Source organism: Mytilus galloprovincialis, chromosome 6, assembly GCF_965363235.1.
Source record: "Mytilus galloprovincialis chromosome 6, xbMytGall1.hap1.1, whole genome shotgun sequence".
Lineage (NCBI taxonomy): Eukaryota > Metazoa > Mollusca > Bivalvia > Mytilida > Mytilidae > Mytilus > Mytilus galloprovincialis.
In genome coordinates this window covers 61,023,680-61,051,660 of record NC_134843.1, presented here as the reverse complement: position 1 = coordinate 61,051,660, position 27,981 = coordinate 61,023,680, and the positions used below count along the sequence as shown (strand labels likewise).

The window sequence follows — 27,981 nt, the reverse complement described above, 5'->3', positions numbered from 1 at the left end:
TGATAATTGAAAGTTATCTTTCACTTTTTGTTTTGTGTTGGAAATATGCAAGATTTCACTCTCATATTTAATTGCTGTTGGAACATATTTGAATTCTTTAAAAAAATTGCACTAGTATGCATATATACTCTAGTATCTCTATAGTATTACTTTGTATCATAGTATATTGCCTGTAAAAAATATACTTCATTCTCAAAGTGGAAGCTGTTATATTACATTAAAATTGTCCTCTCTGTCTGTTTGCTGATCTTCCTGGGTTTGCACAGGTGAAAAAGAATTATTTTTTTACAGGAGTAGGCAAAGACAATTTATCTAGGGTTCAAATGAGTGAGTTAAATTGTTTGATAAATTATCAGTTGCATCACTTAATATCTTCCTGTTAATGGTATACTATTGACAGTGGTATCATTGTAGGGAGCAGTAACTCACAGATTTAATTGATTCATTCAGGTTACTGTAAGATAACATACTTAATAGTTAAATTTTAATTGAATTTTCAGAGGAAAGATGCAACAAACCTATATACACATGAAGAAAATGTCAGAAGATCTGAAAGCCAGAGCATATCAATTAAATGGTTGCTATTCCAAATTCGCTAATAAAGTTCCTGTAGAACACAGAGGTTTTTTAAATAAAACCATAGATGAAATACTAGCAATGGGAAATAAGCTTTCTGCTGATGCAGAGGTGCTGCAGACAAGTATTAAGAAAAATGAAAAACTAGACAGTGACCGAAGAAAAAAATTATCTGACACTTTAAAAGAGAACTATAATCTGAAAAGGAAATTGGCTGAATATGAGACTGATGAATTCGAGGACTCATTTACTTCCCAAGAATCTTCTCAGGATAAAAAACCTGATGTAAATGAGAAAACCTCAGTTTCTGATGGTGCTGGGACATCAGAACTTCCCACAGAAGAATCTGAACAGAAAAAAATGAAAATATGAACACTGTTAAAAGGACAATTTAAAAAGACACTTATTATTTTTCATATTCTATGATTTTTCAGAGGAGACATTCTGGTGATTTTGAATATTGTTATATATTATGTTATTTGTATACCAGTATAATGTACATGTATATTGCATAATGATGTATTCATTTTTGTTAAAATAAAGTTTTTTTTTTTTTTTAGGGTTTGTAAGTAGCGCAATCTTCTCCAGTGTCGAGTGAAGATATTTATTTCACGCAAGAGATATTGTAGTCAGGTATGAAAGTATGGCTTTGTAATTTATTCAATCAAATTTATGCATTTTCAAGATTGGAGTTTGGGTAGTTCAACTTCATTTGTTAACTTACTAAATTTTGTTTTGTCAATTTTTATACCCGACTTCTCATTTCACACATGACATCCAAGTTGAAAATTTTTGACAAATTTATCTCGGGAACTACATTACAAGGATTTGAAATTTTGTTTCAAGGATTATATAAGTCAGTTTTAACATGTCATGCTTTTTTAGATTCATCACTCTGACTCATCAACTTCCTGTTTACTGTCAAGTATTTGGGTCTGACAGGGGTATCAACTTTGAGCTACTCACAGTTTCCCTTGTTGTTTCTCAATAGTTGTTTTTCATTGTTTTGCAATAATTTTGACAATTTCATTGTTTTCATTTCAGACGTCATACAACATGGCACGAAATAGAGCAAAAAGAATTAAAGACAAAAAACGGAAGCAGCAATTTAGAGAAAAGGTATATATGTTTAAATATAGGACTTTCTAGACAGGTAAAATAAGTTTTACCAATATTTAAATCTCATCTATTAACAAATACAACAATGAAAAAAAAGTAATAAGCCCCTGAAACTTTTTTTTAAATATGTATAAATGTAATAAAAAGATTACGACTGGGTAGTTCCTAGTTTTTTTATTTTAAAATGTAGAAGCCATATATTTGAAAAAAGTTTTCATTGGCAAAACATTTGCCTTAAGTAAATCTCAACATTTTTGCCAAACACATACCTGTAAGATGTTATACTAAATATAAGAAATGTGTTTAAACTCAAAAACTGTATCATTAATGCACAATAATGTAATAAGTCAAAAACTATGTATCAGTAGAGATTATGTATCGTTGAACAAATACACAATTAATCACTTTATCTTTACAGGTTTCTTCATCTTATGTCTACTTTCCGGTAAATAAAGAAGGGAAGGAGCGCATGCAGCTATTATTAAACCTTAAATCTTCCAAAACTCCGAATATTAATCAAGCAACAGAAGTTTTATCATCTTTACAACTAGCTGCACCAGCTACATTTCAAACCATTACTGGTGATGGAAACTGCTTCTTTGCAGCATTGTCGTATACCATTTGTGGTCATCAAAGATTTCATGACATAATAAGACATAGAATTTGTAACCATTTTATAGAGAATCAAAAGGACTTGAAAGGTTATTTACCTCCACAGTACAAAGGAAATGCAAATTCCTATTTAGTTAACACAAGAATGAGAGAAAATAAAACCTGGGCAACAGAGGTGGAAATTTTTACAGCCAGCCATTTACTTCAAACTGATATTTACACCTATACAAAGTCTGGAGTACATTGGGTTTGGCTTAAGCATAGTACAATAACTTTATCTGACAATAGAGGAATATATCTGTATCACAGAAACTTAGATCATTATGATGTTGTTCTTACCACAAGTACTCAGCCTGTTTTGCAGAATTTTTCATCGGGTTTACAAACATATTTATGTGATCAGCTGAAGAAAGAAACACAAAAGATTAGAAATGCTGAAGTAAAGGATAAAACTAGACAAAATAACACCACAAAAGAACACTATTTAGAAAATAAAAAAATCAAAGAGAGAAAGGACAAAGAAAAGAAAAACAGGAATGAAAGATTAAGATATAGCACAGACAAAGTGTACAAGGAACACAAAAAGAAAAGTGGTAGATTAAAGTATAGCACAGACAAAGTGTACAAGGAACACAAAAAGAAAAGTGATAGATTAAAGTATAGCACAGACAAAGTGTACAAGGAACACAAAAAGAAAAGTTATAGATTAAAGTATAGCACAGACAAAGTGTACAAGGAACACAAAAAGAAAAGTGACAGATTAAGATACCAGACAATTTTGAAATACAAACAACTTAAGCAGGTGTCTTCCATAATGAAATATGCAAACAACTCCGTTTTTAGAAACAAGTTGAAAGAAATGTCTAAGTCAAAGTACAGAACAAATACTGATTTTCAAATGAGACTTAAAACTCAATATTCTAAGAAGTACAAGAACAATACAGAATTCAGAGAGAAAGTCAAATCTGTTTCAAAGAACAAGTACCAACGGTATGAATCTTTACGAAATAAGTTGAAGGCTTCATCAATAAAGAGATATTCATCGGACCCACTATTTAGATGTAAACTGAAAACTATGTTAAAAACCAAATATCATAATGACAAATATTTCAGAGAAAAAAAAATAGCCAATAGAAATTCTGTTCAGAAAGCAATAAAAAAATTTCAGAAAAGCATACAGGACCATCCAGTATATGTCTGCACAGTCTGCATAAGATCTTTGTACAAAAGTCAAGTAAAAAAATGTAACAGAGCGAAGTATTCTAATGAAAAGGCAAGCGAATGTTTAACTGGAAATTTTGTTCATACATGTGATAAACATTGTAAAGTAAAATGTGAAAAGGCAAACGAATGGATATGCTTTACATGTCATAGACATTTATCTATTAACAATATGCCACCACAGGCACAAGCAAATGGCCTTAATCTTGAACCTATTCCACCTGAACTTGAGAAATTAAATGATCTGGAAAGACAACTTGTTGCATTACGGATTCCGTTCATGAAGATTCTATGTTTGCCAAAAGGAGGTCAATGTGGAGTAAAGGGACCTTGTATCAATGTACCATGTGACTTAAATAGTGTAACCGCAACATTGCCTAGACCAATTAATGATGCACAGTTAATTAAAGTTAAACTAAAGCGTAAAGTTGAATACAAAGGCTATCACAAATTTGGATGGATTAATCCAGCTAATGTGCAAGAAGCAGTTCAGTTCTTTTTAAAAAACAATAAATGGTACAAAGATGTACAACTAAGGAATTTATGGTATACTGAAGATGATTCAGATCTCATTGTTTGTGACAACTCATTAGAGATAGACATTCTTAATGGTGAAAGCAGCAAAGATATTAGATTAAATGAAGAAAGCAAGAATAATGATTCTGGTACCATCAGTGAGGATGAAGGTGAAAATGAGCAATCCAAAGACATTGAAGGTAATGATATTGCTGCTTATCCTGTAGACACCTGTTTACAGCCTATAGACCTGGGTCAAGAAATCCTTGATACTGATGGGAAGGTGTTTTGTCTAGCTCCTGGAGAAAATCAAATACCAAAAAGCATATTCAAAGAGAAAGGTATAGATGCAATGGCATTTCCACATTTGCATCCTGGTGGAGAGTTTGGATATTCTATGGAAAGACAAGTCAGATTAACACCCTCCAAATACTTTAATGCACGACTTTTGTCAGCAGACACTAGATTTGCCACAGACAGTCAGTATATATTTTTTGCTCAGTATGTGACTGAAATTATGAATGTTACATCAAACATATCCATAGCTCTTCGTAAAGGTAAACAAAAAAGTGAAGATGGTCAGAAAGTAAGTGCCTCCATGTTAACAAAACCTGATAGTTTAAAGAAGATATTGAAGTCAGATGTTGGTTTCCGATTCCTCCAGCCAGTTCGTGGCACACCCCCATACTGGGAAAGAACAATGAAAGACCTATATGCAATGATTAGGCAAATTGGAATTCCAACATTTTTTCTGACATTTTCTGCTGGTGAAACACGATGGGATGATGTTTTAAATACTTTACTTCAAGTAAGTCATGACAGGAGAAATATTTGTGATCTACAGTGGACAGATAAATGCAAACTTATTAAAGATAATCCAGTTATCTGTGCCAGATTATTTGATCACAGAGTGAAAGCTTTATTCACTGATATTTTGATGTCACCAGCACAGCCAATAGGAAAGATTGTTGATTTCTTCTTTAGAACCGAGTTTCAACAACGAGGATCTCCCCATATTCATTGTTTGGTATGGATTGATGGTGCACCTAAACTAAATGAAGACAGTGATAAAGATATTTGCAAATTTGTTGACCAACACATAACCTGTCGGTTACCTGATAAAGACAAAAATCCCAAACTTTATGAAATTGTTACATCAGTACAAATGCATAGTAGAAGTCATACAAAATCTTGCAAGAAACATTCAAATACATGCAGGTTTAACTTTCCTAGACCTCCAATATGTAATACATTTATTGCAAGAATTGAAACAGATGAACTTGAAAAGAAAGACAGCTCAACACTGAAGGCACCTTCAACAGCAGAAGAGCTTGATGACAGCTGTAAGCCAATAAGATCTGCCAAGCAGGTACTAAAAGATGTATGGGCTGTGATCACTTCATATGATTCTTTATCTGAACTCACATTAAAAGATATTTTCACAATGGCAAGTACAACTTATTCCAAATATAAACAATGTCTTCAAACCGTGACAACTAAAAATGTGATACACCATAAGAGGAACCTTTCAGACCTATGGGTGAACAATTACAATCAGTATCTTTTATCAGCTTGGAATGCCAATATTGATATCCAATTTGTTACTGATGTATACTCATGTGTTGCTTACATCTTGTCTTACATCAGTAAATCAGAAGGGGAGATGAGTGAACTACTTCTAAATGCTAAGCAAGAGGCTGTTAAAGGTAACCAGGATTCAGCAAACACAATGAAACAAATTGGACAAGTTTATATGAACAATAGAGAGGTTTCAGCTCAAGAAGCAGTCTACAGAGTTTGCAGCTTCAAGTTGAAGGACTGCTCCAGAAATGTCATTTTTATACCTACAGGTAGTAACCCTTTGAAAATGAGTCTACCTATCAATATAATAAGATCTAGAAAGGATGATGATGAAAATATTTGGATGACAACAATCTTTGAAAAATACTATGAACGTCCATGTTCATCTCAATTTGACGACCTTTGTTTAGCAGACTTTTGTTCATTGTACAATATTTATCCAATTTCTCAAAAACCAAAATCATCCAAAGCAAGTCTTGTCTATGAAATGCAAAATAATTTAGGATTTGTAAAACAAAAATGTAAGGGAAAGGAAAATATCAACAGATATCCAAGATTTAACAGGAAAAAAGCACCAGAAGAATTCTATCTTTCTTTACTTCAGTTGTATTTACCCCATAGAAGTGCAGACATTAAACCACAATTGTATCTAAGATATGAGGACTTTGTGAAAATAGGGATTTTACCAAATGGATTTAAGGTGCTAGATATAGTTAATGATAACAGAGAAAGGTATGAAACGGATCCTGAAGAATTAGAAAAAGCATGGGAAGATTTGCAGCAAGGAAACATTCAACAAGATGCTTGGGCACAAATAGCACCAGAGGCAGAAGCAGAGAGGTTAGAGATAGAAATGGAAAAACCTGTCAAAATCACTGAAGAAAATGAAGATCTACCAGAGTTTGACACATTTGTAAGTGAAAAATCACATTCTAGTAATCCAAGCCAATTGGTTGAGCTCAAAAAACCTAAAACAACTGTAAACGAAATAAGAAGTTCTGTCAGACAACTAAATAAAAAACAACAAGAAATTTATTATGAAATCAGGAAATGGTGTATTGAAGTAACGCTTCACAAAGAACCTGAACCATTCCATCTTTTTCTCACTGGAGGAGCAGGCACTGGAAAGACACATTTGGTTCGTTGTATATACCACGAAGCTAACAGAATACTTTCAAAATCAGCTAGCACTCCTGATGCAACATCTGTCCTACTTACTGCACCCACAGGAACGGCTGCATTTAACATTGAAGGATCTACAATACACTCTGCATTTGCAATAAACAAAGCTATCAAACTTCCTTACAAACCTTTAGGAGAGAGTCTCGTGAATAGTCTTCGAGCAAAATATGAAAGTGTTCGCATACTTGTTATTGATGAAATTTCAATGGTCGACCATAAACTCCTGTCATACATTCATGGCAGATTATCCCAAATTAAACAGACAAAAACATATTTTGGAAACATAGCTATACTTGCTGTTGGAGACTTTTATCAACTACCCCCTGTCCGAGCTTCACCGTTGTATAGAGACATCAGTTCTGTTTTCCTTGATCTTTGGAATCCTGTCTTCAAAATTGTTATCCTGACAGAGATCATGCGACAGAAAGATGACCAACAATTTGCGCTATTACTAAACAGAATTAGAACACACATTAAGGGCCAGCCATTCTCCGAAGATGATTTGACAGTTTTGTCATCTGTATCTGTGTCAAAAATTCCAGAGAGTTCAGCAAATGTTTTACATATCTTCCCAACAAATAAAGAAGTAAATTCACATAATGAACACATGATCAAAGATGTATGTAAGCAGACTGTAAATTCAAAGGCAAAGGATTTCTTCAAAAACTCTTTAACAGGACAATTATCACAAAAAGATGAACCTTATTCTACATATACATCAGAAGACTTACAAGATGTCATTGAACTAGGACTTTGTGCTAGAATTATGTTGATTCGTAACATAGACACTACTGATGGTTTAGTAAATGGTGCATTTGGAAGCATAACAGGCATAGAGAAAAGTCAAAATGATGAAATAAGAGCAGTTTATGTTAAATTTGACCACCCTGAAAGTGGTAAAAAACATATTTCAAATTTGGCACTAACAAAATCTTTACCAAAAGATTCTGTACGAATATCTCCAGTTGAAGAAGTTTTACATGGGAAGAATGTAACAAGAAAACAACTACCACTCAGACTTGGATGGGCAGCAACTATCCATAAGGTTCAGGGAATGACAGTAAAAGAAATTGTTGTGTCTCTAAAAAGAACATTTGCACCAGGAATGGCATATGTAGCACTTAGCAGAGTTTCATCACTAAAAGGTATGCACATTATAGACTTTGATCCTAAAGTAATTTATGCCTCAGAGGATATAACAATAGCTCTTGATTCAATGGAACCCTTCCCTCTATCAAAAGCTGCAACTGAACCTTCAGTTGAACACTTATTGACTGTTACCTTTCACAATACAGAGGGACTTCTACCACACAAAGAAGACATAACACAGGCAACAGTTATGAAACAAGCAGATATTATTTGCTTTAATGAAACATGGTTAAAGAAGGAAACTTATTTACCACCATCATTATTACCAGACTTTTTACTATGTTCTAAATCAAGATCAGAAGCATACACATCATCAACCTCACCATACAGCACACTAGCTACAGCTGAACGAGGAGGAGTTGCCACACTAGTTCACAAGGATGTACATTTTTCTAAAAAAAAATACTCAGCTGTAAATATAGAATATGTTGCTATCCAGATTGAAAAACCATCCAAACTTGTTCTCATCAATATTTATAGACCTCCAGTTTATCCTCTACAACTGTTCTGTCATAACTTAGTTCATCTACTAGATGAAGTAGATACCGGTAATAAAGAAAATTTGGCAGTTGCAATAATGGGAGATTTCAATGACAATGTGTTTCAGTTAAATTCAAAAATTCTTCAACTCTTCACAAAGTATGGCTACAAACAGATAGTGCAACAGATGACTACAGAATCTGGCAGCTGTCTGGACTTAACCTTTGTGAAGAACTTTGGCAAATGTCCAACATGTACAGTTATTCCTATATATTATAGTTTTCATGATGTTGTACAGATTTATTTTGATTAAAGTGAATTTTTTTACATAAAATGGTAAGATTTATAAACTTTAGTGCAAATGAGACAGTTCCCAAAAATTAAAAAAAAATCAATCATACCGAAGGTTTTCAACAATGACCTTTATCTAGATTAGCAAAATAAGAGTAAAAAAAACTTGTTTCAAAACACAATCTTTTCAAATTTTCATTGTCATTAAATCCTTTATTAGCAAGTGAGATCTAACAGCTAAAATGGGAAAAATTATAGGGGTAGCAACAAAACAACAAATCAAATGAAAAAAAAAGGCCAGACCTCTGGGAATCAACCCACCTTTTGTAAAAGGTCAAGACTCTTACCGCTAACACATATATATTCATGTTCATAATTTCAAGAAGATTTTAATGACACAGTGTCAATCCCCAAGGCATCACATATGCATATCACTTTACTAAACCAAACCAATGTGTACTTGACCTTGACCAATGTCAGGCAACCATGGGAATGAAAAATTCTAGGAGCTTTGTTTGGGAGACTTCGTAACAGCATCCTGTTACAATTATTTCTTGTTTATGATGTATTTAAATGAGTAGTTATTGTTGCAAACTCCATTAGAAATTTGAATTGAGATCAGTTTTGGAAAAAGGGAAAGGGGGATGTGAAAAAAAAAATGGGGGGGGGGGGGGGTTAAATTTTTCTCATTTCAGATTTCATAAATAAAAAGAAAATTTCTTCAAACATTTTTTTGAGAGGATTAATATTCAACAGCATAGTGAATTGCTAAAAGGAAAAAAAAGTATTTTAAGTTCATTAGACCACATTCATTCTGTGTCAGAAACCTATGCTGTGTCAACTATTTAATCACAATCCAAATCTAGAGCTGAATCCAGCTTGAATGTTGTGTCCATACTTGCCCCAACCTTTAAGGGTTCAACCTCTGCGGTCGTATAAAGCTGCGCCCTGCGGAGCATCTGGTTGATGAAGCTGAAGTCCAATCAACTTGAAACTTAGTACACTTGTTGCTTATGATATGATCTTTCTAATTTTAATGTCAAATTAGATAATTACCCAATTTCACGGTCCATGGAACATGGAAAAGGATAGTGCGAGTGGGGCGTCCATGTACTTTGGACACATTCTTGTTTTTAGTGAAAAAATCTTATGCGAATCAAGTATGTGAAGGAAAAAAAATCCATGGAGGAAAGGGTTAAAATGAAATCCTTGAGATAGTATAATTTATTTTTCTTGCCAAACATCAACCTTCTTTTTGCATAACATACATATAACCCAATAATTAAAAAAAATGGAGTTGTAGAAGAATTCAATGTTCACTTATTATCTTGTTTGTAAAAAAATATTCAAAGGTATTAAAGAACTGCTTGAAAAAACTGTTCTTGCTACATTTTTACTTCTCTTTAAATTTTCTTCATGAATGTATCGTTGAGATTTTTATGATATTGCTCTGCCTAAAATAAAAGCAAGGTAGATCTGGTGTTGTAATTGTGATAAAATTATCAATTCAGATTTCCACCTCCTCCAGCCAGGTCTGGCTCATCTGATAGAGGAGATAGAGACAGGCAAGTGTTAAAATCAAATTATGTTCTACACAAAAGTTATATCCATCTTCGAAATGAGGGATGCAAAGAATTGATTTGTACATAGATTACACTATTTGATGTTTTCATAAATTAGTGCTTTTAACAATTCATTTCTTGGAGATATCTGGTATATAAATTAAAGTATAAAAATATTTGCTATTCAAATGAAATTTGTGGCTCCATTTTCTTTCTAAGATGAAAAAAAAATCAAAAAAAATCAATGAATATTTAATGTTTGAAAGAAAATTACAATAGGAAAGTATGAAAAATGAATAATTATCCCTCATTTTGTTGGATATAAAAGTATTTTGACCATTGAGAAGGTGTTATTATTCAAACCATAGTAATATCATTTGGTTTCAACAGATATCCTCCTCCACCCCCGGAAGGAAGAGAGAGATCCCCTCTAAGAGCAGATCCATATGATGACAGATACAGAGACCCCTACAGGGATGCACCACCTCCACGGTATGTTAAGTTAGTAAAAAAATGGACATTAGACATTAGAATTAATGTAACGGGGACAGTTTGTTTTACTTGCTAAATGGTATTGTCTCCCCTATTACAGTCCTATTTACATTGAGTAAATAAAATAATTCTATTGCATGTATTTCATAAAATATGTGAGGATTATTTTCATAAGCTATGCTGTAAACATCATTTAATTGAAATGATTATGAATACATTATAAGGATACACTTCAAAGATCACAGTTTAAGATAAAGTGACTTGTGCTTATTTGATAGATGAAAATTATCAAAAGCTTTGATCAGATGATCTGACAGATCCAACATCTAATGTTATATTTTAGTTCTGGCCAAATGAGCAGCTAAGCAATGGAATCAAAAGGAATAAGAATTTATTTTTTCTGTGTTGTAATGTGGTTGTTTCCTTGTTTTTATCTAGTGCTATTTACAGGAGAGATGACCCATATGCTGACCCTTACAGGAGACCACCACTCCCAGATGATCCTTATTATGACAGATATAGAGAGGATCCATACAGGTACTTTTGTTACATTGCATTTATATGGTAACCAGCCGAAAACGGTGCAGTAAGAGAGTCTATGACGTTATGTTTGAAAATTCCAATGTTTTTAAATGATTAATTGAAATAAATGCAGAAAAGAAGAGTGACTGATTAAAGAAAGAAAATGTTGAGTGCTGTAGAAAGTACTTGGATTTTTGAGTCAAAAGTTTTTGGTTTATTGGAAAATCATTGATCAATTGTTATTAAAAGCCATTATTTTCACACTTTTCATGTACAATTCAAAGACAAATTTGTATTTCATTCAGTTATTGAAGTCCACGCAATTCACAAAAATTAATACCACACAATTAGCAGCACATTCCTTTTTTCAAGGAAGTAAATAAACAGTGTTCACACAAAATAAAACTTTGTAATATCATTACATTAAAAAGCACTGATACATGAGATAAAACATCTATAAAAACAACTGGACTAGTTCTCTACAGATTTATTGGATGTTATACTTATTTTAATGTGACTTTTTTTAAAGCCGATACCCACCACCACCTCCAAGAAGGGACCCATATGCTGACCCCTACAGGGATCCATATTTCAGAGAACCAGCTTATGAAGCTCCTGTTGTCAGAAAGCCTCCACCACCGCTAGACTGTTCAATTATTATACTGAATAGTTCACTAATGTATGTATTTATATTCTTTTTTCTAATAACCATTTTACTGATTTTTTTCTCACCTTTTCCCATTAGAAAATGACATTACAATTATAGATTATTAGATAGAAAAAATCAGATCTAACATGTATAACAAAGATTTATTAGGAAAATGGATGAAAGTAATTCGAAAAATCTTATTTACTAATTTAACATACACCAAAAATGAGCAACATGCAAAATTCCCTTCCTATCTCTCAACATTTAGTTTCCAGGCCCATTTCCTTTCTCAATTTTACATAAATGCTTTTACATATTTGATACATACATTAGTTGATAAAATAAAGCAGCAAGTGAAAATATAAAGTATCCACAGCCTAACTTCAAGATCTATACTTAACATCCTTTAACCAGTGATGTCACTTGTTGTTGGAGAAGAGAGAAAATTCAAACTGATTTGAAGGATTTCATATTGACGAGATAATTCATTAATGTGTAGTAAAAGAAATTAAGAACCATAAAAGTCCATAAGATGTAATAAAGTATATTATTCTTAAGAACTTTCTACACCTAATTTCAGGAAATTTGCAGAGTTTGTTGAAAGAAAATTGAAAGCTGTAAATGTGTTTTGTTCAATCAGCTTGATAAATGAAGAGCGAACAATTCCTCAAGTTGTAGAAGATGCTGCCAAGAAACTGTGCCTGTTTGCAATAGTTGTAAATAGTCAAAACGAAGTTCATCAGTCATTAACAGTCAATATTTTACATGGAACCCCACAAGGTAAGAACGAATTTAGACTGAAAAATGAGTGATTATAGAAACTTGACGAAGGCAGAATGCTTAATCCTTTTTAAGTGGTTAGGACTAAAATTGTTATGTTGCATTAGATTCACAGTTGACTCTTTCATAACTGGCCACTGAAATTTAATGAATTACGTTTTTGACATGAAGAGAGATTGCTATTACACAGGTTTAACCTACAAAACAGTTTTTGACATGAAGAGAGATTGCTATTACACAGGTTTAACCTACAAAACAGTTTTTGAGAGTAAAATTCTTTAATATTTCTGTTAGAGGCTATATGCGTGTTTTGATACTGGTAAATGCAATTTATGATAATGGTTAGAAAATGAGGGATTCCACTTTTGCCAACTGAAATCGCTTGATTATACAAAATGCAAATGAATTTGAAAATGAACACAGTTGTCTTATTGGCAATCATACCACATCTTCTTTTTTTACATTACCGGATGTATAAAATGTCGGCTTTATGGAACAAATAAATAAGCAATTATATATACCTGTATATAAGATCTAGACTTGAACAATTGCGTGAATATGGCAGAATATTGTGACTTCTTACAATTGGGTGTATACAATAGAATATTCGGACTTCTTTGATTGCGTGAATATGGTAGATTATTGTGACATCTTAAAAATTGGGTGTATACAATAGAATATTCGGACTTCTTCGATTGCGTGAATATGGTAGAATATTGGGACTTCTTAAAAATTGAGTGTATACGATAGAATATACCGGACTTCTTACAATTGCATCAATATGGCAGGATATTGAGACTTCTTACAATAACTTGCATATGATACAATATCGTGACGTCTAATTTCATAAATATGATAGATTATCGAGTCTTTTTACAATTACGTCAATATGGCAGAATATCGCTACTGCTTACAATAACTTTAATAGGATACAATATCGTTACATCTTAAGATTGCGTGAATATGGTAAAATATTGTGACTTCTTAAAAAATGTGTGTATACGATAGAATATCAGGACTTCTTACAATTGTATCAATATGGCAGGATATTGAGACTTCTTACAATAACTTGCATATGATACAATATCGTGACCTCTAATTTCATAAATATGATAGAGTATTGAGACTTTTTACAATTATGTCAATATGGCAGAATATCGTAACTGCTTACAATTACAATTGCATCGATTTGGCAGAATAACGAGACTTCTTACAATAACTTTAATATGATTCAATATCGTCATGATCGTGACATCTTAAAATTGCTTAAAATGATAGAAAATCTAGACTTCTTACAACTGTGTATTTATCAGAGAAGATTAAATCGTCAATGAATTCGAGTATAAGAAGAGAATGAGGAACTGTGAAATATTACATGTAACACATATCTGATTAAATGATGTTCACTTCAGCTTATATAGAATTAATTGTGAATCGTCATCAAATTAAACATTTTTTGTTGCCATAATTTGATGAAAATTGAAAAACAGTTATGAATTGATAAAAAAAAATTTCATTTCAATACCCATTTTTTTAATGCATTATCTTATATAACAGAAAACTTGCAAAGGCTTATAAAAAAAAAACTTCATTTATTTGTCATATATGCAGGTTAAAAAGGCATGAAAGGTGGGCGTGTACGGACAAACATTATAAATAGACAAAAAATTGAAAAAGTACCTTGCTCTAAGATCATCGAATAACAAGCTGCAAGCTTGAAAACATATGAAATAATAAAAATTGCCAATACCTTCCACAAAGATTATTCTTTATTAACATCAGTAAGACTTGACATAAAATATTATACTGCAAGTTCGTGTATTTGAGAAAAGCAGAACCGTGTTAAAAAAACACATCACAATATAACAACATGTATATTTGGGATCTGTTTCATAAGAAATTGAAAAAGCGGTGATGGGGGATAGCCTTCAAAGCTATAAATTCTCACATTACCTTTATTGTAAAGCTTAAGGTGTTAATCTGTGTTATATTAAATAACAGAGTTTTGTCGCTTTGGTCTTCTGCATGTGTTTTACTTAAAGTAACTATTTACTGTATTATAATGCTGGAAACATTTAAAATAAAATCTGGGTTTCGAAAACAAGGTCATGCATGAACTAAAATTATGAAAAGGTATTGTACTATGTATTATATATTGTCGTGAAATAGATAAAAATGTAATTCTGAAAAATTTGTTGATACCGAAAACAAAGTTTGAAATATATTATAATGTTAGATATATGTATGTCATAATAATGATTTTAGATAAAACGGTTGCATCGACATATAAAATCATTTTATAAATATATTCGATGCATATTTAAAATAAACGTGTTGTGTTTTAAATGTACGCGCTTTTGTTTGTTGGATGTTAGTTGCTGTATAACAAGAAATTATTCAATTATATAATATATAAATAAATTGATATATAAGTATCGGGAATGAAGATTGCTTTGATATTGCTTTCGTAACCATATGGCACGGTTCTGTTTAGCTATAGGATAAGACACAAAAAGTTAAGAGAGAAATGTTAGATATATAAAAGCGAACATAGAGTGATACCAAGGATCCGGAAATTTTTTCACCTAATTTCGGTCATTTTCATATAACTTAAAAGTTGGTGCCCCTTTTCAAAAACAGATTGTCAAAATCTCATGACTGCATTAGTATGCTCCTACTCGAAGAATCAACGAACTTGTTTAACTGTTGCATTGTGTTTACTTCATGATTTATCCTACCATTTTCCTAAAATCGATCAAGAGCAATTAAGGGAAGGCAACAGTTTAAGAATAAAATGATTTTAATGACTCAAAATCGTAATTTTCTCAGTCATCGCTTACGTTTCTTTCGATTCTGAAGTGGAAATTCAAACCGGATGTAATGCGACAATACTAAAACGAACAATTCCGGACTTATTCCCGGGATTAGTTTTGTTTATAAATCAAATTCACAGGAAAACATCGTTTTTTTTTTAATATTTTACCTTTAATAGTGTAAGAATATTAATGAAAATAGTTGCACTTGCTTAATTTAGCAAGAAATCATTTTAAATTTACGATTTAGTGTCAAATCTGCGGAAGAGAATTTTAGGCATGCGTATCATAGTAAACAAAGCACGTGTGTTAGTAGTGAAAAAAACTTTTTTCTGCGTAAATTAAATCAAGTTTTGATTTAATTTTAAATCATAATTGACAATTGTCTTAGCTGAAAAGTAATTAAATAATGAAGACAGTTGGTATTGAATTTTAATTTCTTTATAATATTAGTCCGGAGCTTGTGATTAATAGCCAGGTGAGAATTAAAAACACAGGTAAAAAGATTAGCGATCATTAGCCAATAGCTCCCCGAGGCACTAATATAGCTATTAGGAGGGCCCTCAGGATTATAACACTTTACTGGAGTGGCAGTTTAATTACATAAAATCGATAACAAAACAAAAATATGTTTAAAATGGCGATTTGAAACTCAATCTCAACGAAATGACCGAAATTATTTCTGTTGAAATATAAAATTTGACCTAAATCCCAATAAATGATTTAGGACTTTTGAGTTTCCAAATCGGTCATGTCTGGCATATATGACTGTTTCCGGACCCTTGAGTGATACTATAAAGCTAACTGTATATAAACTTAATAAATTGCATTAAGTTAAATAGGTTATTTAAAATATCAAGGATTTCATTACAGATGGTATATATATGTAGTAATCAAGTATAATCTAACGGAATGGTATTGTGTCTAATACCAAATAATTAAATAGACAAAAAATCTGTAGAAAAATGCTTTAACATTAAAAAAAAATCCTAGTTTTCCTTAGAAATAAACTTGAGGTCTTAAATATAACTGGACATATACTAAGTTAATCAATTTTCAGTTGGCACTGCTAAAATATTTTCTGATGTACAGAGCACTTTAGGAAGATCGTAGCAGTAACTTGTGTGCTTGATGAAAATATTAAAAACTGTTTTACATTACTGAAATAAAATTCAGAATTATCGGTTTATAGATAATAATCTGTTTTCTTTACGTTTTTGTAATTATATAAACTAATTTTTTGAATGTAAGATCATAATATGAGCTGCAAAGTTTAAATATTATTCTAGATAACTGAATTAAAAGATACAACGTATCTTCAAATACACTTAAATGTAAAATGAAAAAAATTCTGTCTGTTAATTATTGTAAATACAAATACGTGTTATGTAAAATGAAAAATATGTCATCTGTTAGTCATAAAATATACAAATACAGCTGCGTGTTATGCAAAATAAAAAAGTGCCGAACAGAATTTCTTGTTATACAGTCGACTCGTGTTTACATACAAAACAAACTTGGAGTACAAGGTAATGAATTTGTTAATAACTTTTCTTCTATTTTACGATAAAGTTTTCTAGACCATCACTGACTAAAAGAAAATTGTTGTATTCAAAATTATTCAGTTATTTAAATTCAAAACAAATCTTCTGAACATATATAGAATTCAGATTGAAATAAATTAAAACAATTCTGTTGAAAAAATTGCTGATTCAGCAATGGAGGCAGTCGGATAGAAATAAAATATTGTGATGTAGATTGTTTATCTTTTACTGACCTGCCTTTTGTACCATTTCATCCACAGAACATAGGAATATGCCAGTAGATGATGCTATTACTCTAATCGGTAGAAGCTTTGATGCATATCAGCTCGCTAAACGTGAAAAAGAGACAGCAGCTGCCAGACCTGCCGCTGTTACACCTGCGCCAGCAAGAGCTCCGCCTCCGTTTGTACCACCTTCACAGGACATACTCTACCTATTGAATCTATTGGCCGACAAGAGACAACTAACTATTGAGGAGTTGGACAAAGTTATTACTTATTTGACCGAAAGAAGAAATGTACTTCTAGAGGCTGAGGGTCGTATCCCTCCTAAATCTTCTTATCCTGACAGTAAGTATTTTGTTTATTAGTATTTTAATGGGAAACAGAAGTCTAAGGGAATAGGAAAGCAACACATTATGCCCATTTCTGGCTCATGGAAAGTAAAATTCCTGTAAAATTCATTGAATTTCTAAACATTGAAGTAACTATTTGTCAATCTAAATAGTAGTGATATTTATCACTCCTAATTCAAACCAAGCATGAATTTCTGAAATCAATCATCAAAACTTACCATAAAGAAGACACCTTTTGTTATCTCTGAAACACCAACCGAGTTGGCTTCAAACCTGGATGAGACTAAACAAAGATAATTTTAAAGAAGAAAATTGAAAAATCTTGCAAAAAGATTCTTTTTTAGCTCACCTGACCTGAAAGGAGTTATTGCCCTTTATAGTCAATTTTTAACCATTTTTCGTAAATCTTAGTAATCTTTTACAAAAATCTTCTCCTCTGAAACTACTGGGCCAAATTTAACCAAACTTGGCAACAATCATTTTTGGGGTATTTAGTTAAAAAAATGTGTCTGGTGACCCGGCCATCCAACCAAGATGGCCGCCACGGCTAAAAATAGAACATAGGGGTAAAATGCAGTTTTTGGCTTATAACTCAAAAACCAAAGCATTTAGAGCAAATCCGACGGGATTTAATTGTTTATCAGGTCAAGATCTATCTGCCCTGAAATTTTCAGATGAATCAGACAACCTGTTGTTGGGTTGCTGCCCCTGAATTGGTAATTTTAAGGAAATTTTGCAGTTTTTGGTTATTATCTTGAATACTATTATAGATAAAGATAAACTGTAAACAGCAATAATGTTCAGCAAAGTAAGATCTACAAATAAGTCAACATGACCAAAATTGTCAGAGAACTTCTTAAGGAGTTATTGTCTTTTATAGTCAATATTGAACAACTTTTCATCATTTTTGTAACTTGTACAAAAATCTTCTTTTCTAAAACTATGGGCCAAATTTAACCAAACTTGGCCACAATCATTACTAGGGTATCTATTTTAAAAAAGTGTCTAATGACCCTGCCTGCCAACCAAGATGGCCAACATCAGTAAATACAGTAACAGGTGAGCGACACAGGCTCTTGAGAGCCTCTAGTTTATTAGCCTCACTTAAGTACATGATTACTGATGTGTCATACAGATGATTTCTTTTAGTAGAAATAGAATTTCAAAGTTAATCACAATTATTTGACCTGAAGGGAAAAGATCATTTGACAATTGGGGATTTTCATCAAAGAACGTCTATAATTCTTTTTCGGGGTACTTTGGGGTCTTGTTTACTATCCATTTGATACAAATCTGTAATTTTCATGAAAAAAGTATTGATTGTGGCTTTTGAATTTAATACGGTAGGTATATTGTTTTGTATTTGTAACTTTAATTTCTTTGTGTTTTTTTTTTATATATTTTTCATATTTGGTAATGGTCTTTTTGTTTCATATTTGTTTATGTTCTTTTTTTCATATTTGATTATGTTCTTTTTTTTTTCATATTAACAAACTTAATTAGCCAAACGAAAAAAAAATGTATTCCTATCAAGAATGCCAATCGCCTCTTTGGTCTTGTGCGTGTCACCTTGAATGCAGGTGATCAGAGGTTTGAACCCCGGCCGCGTCAAAGATGTTAAAAATACACCTACAGTATAATGTGCATTGGTTATATATTCAAAATGTTCCAAGTCTTATTGTTCCTTATATAGGTATTGATATATACCTATGCATGCTGCTCAGCACATACTGATAATTCCCACATGAAAGCCGAGTATAAAATATAGAAGAAGTAAGAACATAGCCTTTAAAAAACAAATGACCCAAAACATTGCAAAAGGTTATTCAAACACTTAATTTGGTTTGCTGACAAAATACAAATAACACTAATCAAGTGGAAATAAAGTTAAAAAAGCAATGAAAACTTTCAAAATGCATTAAAATCTTGTTCATAATTATTCCTATGGCAGAAATTTCCATAAATGAATATGTAGGCCAAGTTGTCTTCGGTAGTGGAACTACTGTTTCGCTATCTTTTCAACACTGAAGTTGTGAGTTCTAATACAGCACATTGCAAGTGTGCTGAACTCCAATTTTAATTGACCAGGATTGTCAGTGGTTCCTCAACCTATAAAAAACGACCTCCCCAAAATAGCACAATATTGCTGAAAATTGCTTACACACCAATCCATCAATAAACAACCTTAGCTCTACAACATCCTTAAATAGAGCATGAAAAAAGAAATTGATTGTAAAAACACAAGATGATTTGACTACTGTGAATTCACAAATTATTGCATGCATTTTTTATTACCATTCTGCGATATTGAATTAAATCCTGTTTAATCTATATAAAAATTTTCAAAGTGCGTGTTTAAATTATTGCATTTTTCACAATAATGAAAACATTGCAATAATTTCTTAATTTACTGTAATCTAAATCAGTCCTTACATAAGACCTTGTAAATCTATTTTAGTACCCTAACTTAGAGGGTTTTTCCCTTCAACTGTAGTAAGTACTATTCAGTGTCAGATGACTTATCCTCGATTAGGGCTGTTCCATAAAAACATGCATGGGAACCAGGGAAGCACTTCCAAATCTTAGCTATGAGTGGGTGTCAATCATGTTTTTGCATAGTGGAAATGTAAGTGAAATTTATATTTGCCTTGGTAGTTCGTAATCCCATTTTAAAAGTACCACCCCTTGGTATCATATTGTTTTAATGGAACAGTCCTAATATAGTTTTCAACTTCAAAGTTGTTTTAGAACAATAATGTTCCCTTGAAAATTGTTGAAATTAGTTACATCTTAAAGAAATCACCTTAAACAAAGAATAAAAAGCAAACAATTCTTCAGGAGCTTCATGACAATTTAAGTTTGAGATTAATAGATTTCTTGTCTGTTGGGCAAGTTCTTCACCTATTGCAAAAGCATGCCTTATGCACATTGTTTCTGGCTGCAAACCGTCAACAAAGAAACATTTAAATGACAACTGCATGTAGAACATTAACATTCTTATCCCTAGCCCCTCCCAAACTCTAACCCTAAAACATGGTAAAAAATATTAAAAAGTAGTATAATTCATTTTGTAATTACTTTAAAAACTTACGTTGCATTAATCTAAAAATAAATAAAAAATAGGGAACGAAAACACAGCACAGTGGAGTGAAGTATTATATATGGGAAATAGGTTTTTATGCTATGAGGGTTGTTTGTTTTGATTGTAGGAGACCCTGAACTGATGTCTTCAAGGCATCTGAAAAGACCATTAGATAGTGCTGATATGTATTCTGACCCTTCTGAAGCATTGAGAACATCTCAATATATTGATCGTCTAATGTCCATTGGAAAATCTGAGGAGATTCCAATAGATGCTCAAGACATATATCAGAAACAAATACAAGCTGCTTTATTAAAGATAAAGGCAGAAAATGCTATGTTAGCCAAAGTGAAAGTTGAACCCTTTTCCGCGCCTCAAAAACCTGCACTTCTATCTGTTCCTGAGCCTGTCCAACCAACTCATTTACTGGAAACTCCAGTTGGTAGTTCACATGGTCAGTTATTAAGCTTGTTTGATGTAAAAAGTCAAATACCAAGCTTGTTTGATACTCCAGTTCAACCAACGAGCTTGCTGGGAACTCCAAATCTTGAAATGAACCCATCTGACTTGTTTGAAACAGCACTAGGGAATTCAAAGGTCCAAAGTTTAATGAGCATGGATGTTGGTCCAAACAAGAAAGCAAGGTTGTCTGGACCCCAACCATTGATGTTACAGGATGTACAACCAACTAGATCATTAGAAAGAATGAGTCAACATGGTAACCAGAGAAAAGAGAGAGTTCAAGGTGATGAACCAAGATCGAGAGAAGAACGTAAGATGAACAAAGTTGATGGACCACCAGTCATGCCTGCTATTGCGGATGTCCTCAAGACTGTATGTACAACAACTGCAAATATGTATCAGCTTGTAGAGCGCTACAATATTCCTCAGAATTGTCTATATCTGAAGCCACCTATTGTTCATCAGTACTTGTTTTCACAAATCGATGCACGACAGAGAAGTTACGACAATTTTCTGCAGAGCATGCAGATGCAGCTAGCTGTCGCTGTAGTACCACTTATTCAGACTTGTGCATTCTTTGAGAACAGCATTACCATTGACAACGAGGTGGTGTATCAGCTTCTCAAAGACAGCATGCTTCTCTTATGTAACTTCATCCTGGAGACGACCGTCAAACGCAGGCACCTACTGAGAAATCATCTTCCGAAAGAGGTCAGGTGGCTTTGTGTACGCAAGATGGTAATTGGTGAACATTTCTTTCCTGAAGAATTCCTGGGTAATACTGAAGACGCCAAGGCTTTGAGACAAGCATTTGACAAGGCTCACAAGACTGGCGAAGAGGAAAAGCATATATTTGCACAACAGTTGCTGAACAAAAAACGTGTTGATGATACCTTGTCAGATATACCAACATGGTCAAAGATTGCTGAGCTAGTTAATATAAGCTCCACCCTTCCTGTCAATCAACAATTGGTGAAGAAACTGAAGGAAAAGTATCTAATTCCCGAAAATTGTCAGTGTTTGAGGCCACCAACGGGTAATCCGAGTATCTGGAATAAAATGAGCCGCGAGGCAATACATGATGATCGGGATTTGCAGAACCCTCAGAGGTTGATAGGTCATGCTATTGTACCAATAATTAGAATGCTGGAGAGCATTAAGTTTGTTAATGTCCAACCTCTGAAGATGTTCTCAATGCTTAAGGAGACATTGTACATTTTATGCACTACTCAGAGGGAAATATCCGTCATGCGAAGGCGTTACTTGAAGAATGCTCTTCCAGAGCCATTAAAAGTCAAGTGTGATAGCAGGATCCCAATTACCCGCTATTTGTGTGGTGATGGTACAGAAAGTAAGATTAAAGTTAACCAGACACATGTTTTGCTATTTTTTTAAGGAGAGAAAGAATTCATGCTAGAACTTGTGAATGTTGTGTTTACATTTTCAACGGACATTATTAATAAGGGGCCTCAATTAAAGTGTTCATCAGATATTGTATTAAAAATTTATCCCGCGGAAAAGGGTCTGGATTTAATATTTGGAAAAAAAATCATTCATTTTGTATACATGCATTACAAATTGTCAATACAATGATAAAGAACAGAATTGTGATCACTATCCATCTTTTTCATTGTGAAAGTTCTGAATTTTTTTAAAATGCATAAAAATTTGCCATGGAAAGTTAATCAAGTGACAATCAATCAGTCAACATTTCCTTATTCAGTAATACATGTAATACACCCAATGTGACACAATTAAAATTTCTCATTCTTATTAAATGAAGGTCTATCAACTCATTTTATTTTGCAATAAAAACATTTGGTCTGGATTGAACCTGATGTAGACTAAGATTGTACCTTACATGTGTTGCTATCACTAATGAAGGTGTTATATGCTTATGCCTTCAAAAGGCATCCCTTCAAAAGAGTAGCATATCTTTAAGCTGAAATGGTTGCCTTAAAGAAGGGGCACAATTCTTACCATTGCATCAAATGAAACATGGTGTCAGAGATCAAACAAATTCTTCCTTGCCAATATGGGTTCTCATAAACATGATAGAGGACGTTTTGTACAAAGACCAAAATCACAAACTTGTATAAATAAGTTCTTAACATTAAAAGAAGAGAACAAAATATTCTTAAAAAAGTGCAAAGCAATGATCACTGAGGCCCCTTAATAATTACAAAACATAAACCACCAACATAATGGTCTTGAATCTTATATAGATTCACAGGTCATGAAAACATCAACTTCAATCAGTTACTGATTGAAATAAAAAATAAAAAACACTTATTGCAATTTGTGTTAATGTAAGCAGCATACTAGGTCTGAAAAAGTTACATGGTATTCTTTGTACAATCTTTGGTGGTGCTACCATCAGCTTAATTAACCATTGCAAGCAAAAAGCAGGTTTGAAGCTGCTTTGTATTCGTTTAGCCTATTCAATTACCCAGGTAAGCAGCTATGAAGCTGCTACACAATCATTTTGGTTAACAGATACTTTAAGTATCTACCAAAATCTATGGCCATTTCAAGGCCTAAAACATGGAGCTTCAAAGGTGCATTCATATGATCAAACACATTTATTTTATTTTGCACTTGCTCAGTCTTAGTCTGTTGCCTTTATTTGTTTAAATTAAAAATCTTTTGAATGATGATCACGTGTCATGATGTCTTCTGAGTTTTACTGGACATCTTGGTAATTGCAGAAGAACCTGATATCACATTTCAAGTTTAAACTATTTTAAAATGGATACTTATCATCATGCTTTAGAATATAAGGATATAACTCGGAAATTCTCTAACCTATGTAGTGGTGTACTAGTTCTTGTCGCAGTAAATCGGTTTAATTTATACTAGAAACTCCATATAATATAACCATATAAGAATATGAGCAAAGATTTGTTAGTTCAAAGGCTGTATAATATACTTTTAAGGGGCTGATGACTAAAATCATACTACAAAATATTCAGCTTATCATATTGGTGTATGTTCTCTGCCTCAATTATGTCAGCTTTTACTTGTTTTCTTTATTTGGAGCCTTAACATTGACTTTCGATTCCAGCCCCTAAGAAATATGAATTATAGAATAACTAATCGAAGAATTCAAATAGAGAATAATATTCAACAAGTGACCGAACAACATATTAATTCACGAATGCGCGTAGCGCATGAGTTAATTATCAGTGTTTTTTCGGTCACGAGTTGAATATTTTTTCGATATTTGAATTCTTTAATTAGTTATTCTTTTTATTACATTGGCAAATGGCTTTTTTAGAGAAATTAAAGTAAAAACATGTAAGGAACTATATCTTTTTTCTACGCATTCACAATTTGTTTTGATTCGCCGTTGTCGACGTCTTGACACTGCCCATTGTTGTATGACGTCAGAGAGTGAAATGACCACGTTTATTTCACATGTGAAATTATCGGTTTTTATTTCACTGGGAAATCAATGTAATTCATTGGGACCAAGGTAATAATAGTATATACCCACTTTAAAATGTTATTTTTGTAAAAGAGGATTGACTTGTAAGCTTTTAAAGTCTGTATAAAAATTGATGAACACAAATCAAGATATATGTTTTCTACTTGTAGGCTATGGTGCAGGAGAGCCAAAACCTGATACACAGAAAGATCTACAGGCTAAAATATTGAGTATCTTAAATGGGCCGGGAGAAGGAGCAGGACTAGGCGGCATGGTAGGATTATCACAACAGCCCCAGGGCAATGGATCTATGGATGGTAGACAAGCACCAGGAGGAATGTCCTCTCTCATCAATCTGGATAACCCCAATGTTCAGAAAGCTTTAGATAATCTCATTCAAAGTGGTCCTAATTTGTTAAAGACATTGTCACATGCTCCAGGGAACCCATTACAACCAGGAGCAGCTATAACCAGTCGTGAGAGTCAACATACTCAGCCTCAGCCATCTATGGGGCAGAATCAAGGCTATCCTCCCAGGGGACAGCCAATGGGAATGCAGCAAGGAGTCCGACCTCCCTTTGGTGGTCCTGGTGGACAACCTATGAGAATGTCAAATCCAGGGGGAATACCACCCAGACGGCCACCTCCACAATACTGATGAGACACGTTATTTTATCATGACATTGTAATTACATTTATGTAGTAACAGTGCTTTAATTTGTCTAACATGGATAAAGTGTAATGCCTCTTGAAGTATTTTCAACATATCAAAGAAATGTCAAGATAGCGAGAAAAAGGCATTATTGGCAACGATTTGATAATTTTTAATGTAAGATTCTCATTGAAGGTGTTTTTACTATAATATATAAGTTGAAAGATTAAATGAAAGAAAAACACATACAGCTGTAAATGAAGCTATCCTTCATTCTCATCGGAGTCCAACTTGATTTTAATTTCTAACCATGGAAAGAAAAAGATTTTTTGTTTTTATTAGACACTTTCAAAATAGTAAAATTAAGTTTTAAAAATTGTCTGCTTGAATTCATAAAGGGGGTTGTATGAAAATTTAGAGATTTTCCTTTGTGTCTACTTCACTCATAATTGTATCACATTTCTAGTCTGTATCAAATTATAGCTTATTTCAATTTCATAGACTGCTCCCAATTTCAAATGTACTAGAACAATAGCTTATTTCAATTTCATAGACTGCTCCCAATTTCAAATGTACTAGAACATTTAGGAAATCATAACATTAACATTTATTACAAGAAGGAATAATGTCTTTGTATTCTCTGTTTGTTGTCACTTTTTTGTTTGTTTCATGAACATTTATCACCTTGTCAACAAGTTGTCAAAACATTATAAGAGCATTATTGATTGTGTACAAAATCATGTTTATCACACTAGAACTGTCATTGTATTGTAGATTAAGAAATGATTTTACTTAATTCATCCATCTCGTTGATATACCATTTGAAATTCATTGTAAAAGTCAGTATTTCAGTTGTAATTAATTTTTTTTTTGCCTCAAATTTTGTACATAAAAATATGTTGGAAAGTGTTCAGTGAAGAACATTACACAATAAATCACTGAAGTAAAATCTGAAAATTTTGGTATGTGTCTTGTTAGTTTTTATTGTGTGAAAGGTATCCACTCTGCTGTTGAATCTGTATTCACTGAAAAAACTTTAGAGTAACTGACAACCTGAAAACATTAATACTGTATCTTTGATGATTTTTTATAACATACATTTTTTAAATTGAAACATCAGAACAACAGTATCCTTTTTATCATACATATTTTTGTAGGAATCATCATTTTAGTATAAACATGTTGAATCATTTAGAAGTCTCAAAAATCAAGTACCACATTTTAACATCATTGTAAAAGGCCATTGTATGAAAAAAATAAAGAAATTGATATCAATGACTGTTGTAAATTCATTGCGTACCACTGCATTTAAAGGAATATTACAGTTTGTTTATGATTATACAATAAGTTTGCGGGTGTTGAATGTTTAAAATGTATTCTGATCTTTAGAGGTTGTCTTTCCTTCGCCTGTGGTTATTGATCAGGTGCAAACACACCCGAGACCAAAGGGCAGTTTAAAGGATAAAAAAATCTGAGCCAAATGAACAAAAAATTTTCATTCAAAAAGAAAACAATAAAACACCCAAATTCTTCTAAAAAGTAACATTTCATGTATCTAGAAAGTAACATTTCGTGTATCTAGAAAGTAACATTTCGTGTATCTAGATAAAAAAAAGTGAAGACTTGCAAAATTTAATTGGCTGTACAGAAATTTATATTTTTAATGTAACGGGTTATAATAAATGTATCAACTTAATGATTGATGCTCATCTGTACACCTATCTCAAGTTGTACTTTTTATTAAGGTTAACCTGAAATCAGTTGGTGTAAACAAACAATCAGTTCTTAATTTGATGTAATAGCATAAGTGTAGTGACAAAGGAGATTTATGAGAGAGTGCACTAATTCAAAAGTGGTCTATGAAATAAGTCTCAACATACATTATGGTAAATATTCATTGATGAAGGCATTATGATGAGTAGATATCACTTTAAAGTCCTTATATCCTTGTTGCATAGTCTGAATGGCAATTTCAATACATCTGCTGATGTTTAAGAAGTAACCAGGGTAGATTTTTGTCTTGCCAGTAATGAAAGTTGGGAGAAAATATGAGACAGAAATACTAATCCAGGGGCGGTGTAAACTATTTTGTTTACAATGCTCTTATATTCGAAAAGGTAGAAGACCTGGATGCTTAACTACTTGAATATAGATGCCTTATGTTACAAAGTTTCAATCTGTTATATGCAGTTTTATGTAGTACAGAATTACTGAAAACAAAAGGTCAGCTTATATTAGGTCACAAATTTAGGTGTAATGAGGGTTTATCTGACCTTGACCTCATTGACATTGTTCATTAGCAAAATTTAAGTTTTCCTGGTTTTATCTGATACTCTAGGCAATAGTTTAACTATTTTGGTGTATGGAATGATTATATGATGTCAATATGGCAAGACTCGTTGGGCCACAACATCAATCAACATTAAGTTTTCATGGTTAGGTTTGTTTCTCAGATATAAGCAGTGGGTTATCTAATGAGGTATGAAATGATTATAAGGTGTTGGCTGTCTGGCATGGTTCATCTGACCTCATTTAGATTGATCATTGATATATAAAGTTTATGTTATACTTTTAGTAAAATCCTTTCAAAATATACAAGACTATATCAATTTTGTGTAATCAACTACTCCCTCAATCCAGATCTTTTAAACTTCCCGGCCAGAAAGAAAGAATATAACAGCAGATTGTGTACATT

General features: G+C 32.6%; 1 protein-coding gene across 12 annotated transcripts in view; it reads left to right on the top strand.

Moving 5' to 3' along the window:
* The window catches only part of LOC143080046 (nuclear receptor coactivator 5-like), a 42,961-nt gene extending 16,400 nt beyond the window's left edge, over positions 1–26,561 (top strand). For 5 of the 12 annotated variants that reach the window (XM_076255697.1, XM_076255691.1, XM_076255698.1 and 2 more), the window contains 8 exons: positions 10,239–10,292; positions 10,680–10,781; positions 11,220–11,318; positions 11,833–11,982; positions 12,533–12,732; positions 17,350–17,658; positions 20,873–22,558; positions 24,805–26,561. In XM_076255697.1, the coding sequence (XP_076111812.1) occupies positions 10,239–10,292; positions 10,680–10,781; positions 11,220–11,318; positions 11,833–11,982; positions 12,533–12,732; positions 17,350–17,658; positions 20,873–22,558; positions 24,805–25,292 (3,088 nt within the window). In that variant the 3' untranslated portion in view covers positions 25,293–26,561. The remainder of the gene's footprint in view (positions 1–10,238; positions 10,293–10,679; positions 10,782–11,219; positions 11,319–11,832; positions 11,983–12,532; positions 12,733–17,349; positions 17,659–20,872; positions 22,559–24,804) is intronic. The other 7 variants (XM_076255700.1, XM_076255696.1, XM_076255699.1 and 4 more) reach the window with 5 other exon arrangements.
* The last annotated feature ends 1,420 nt before the right edge of the window (positions 26,562–27,981 follow it).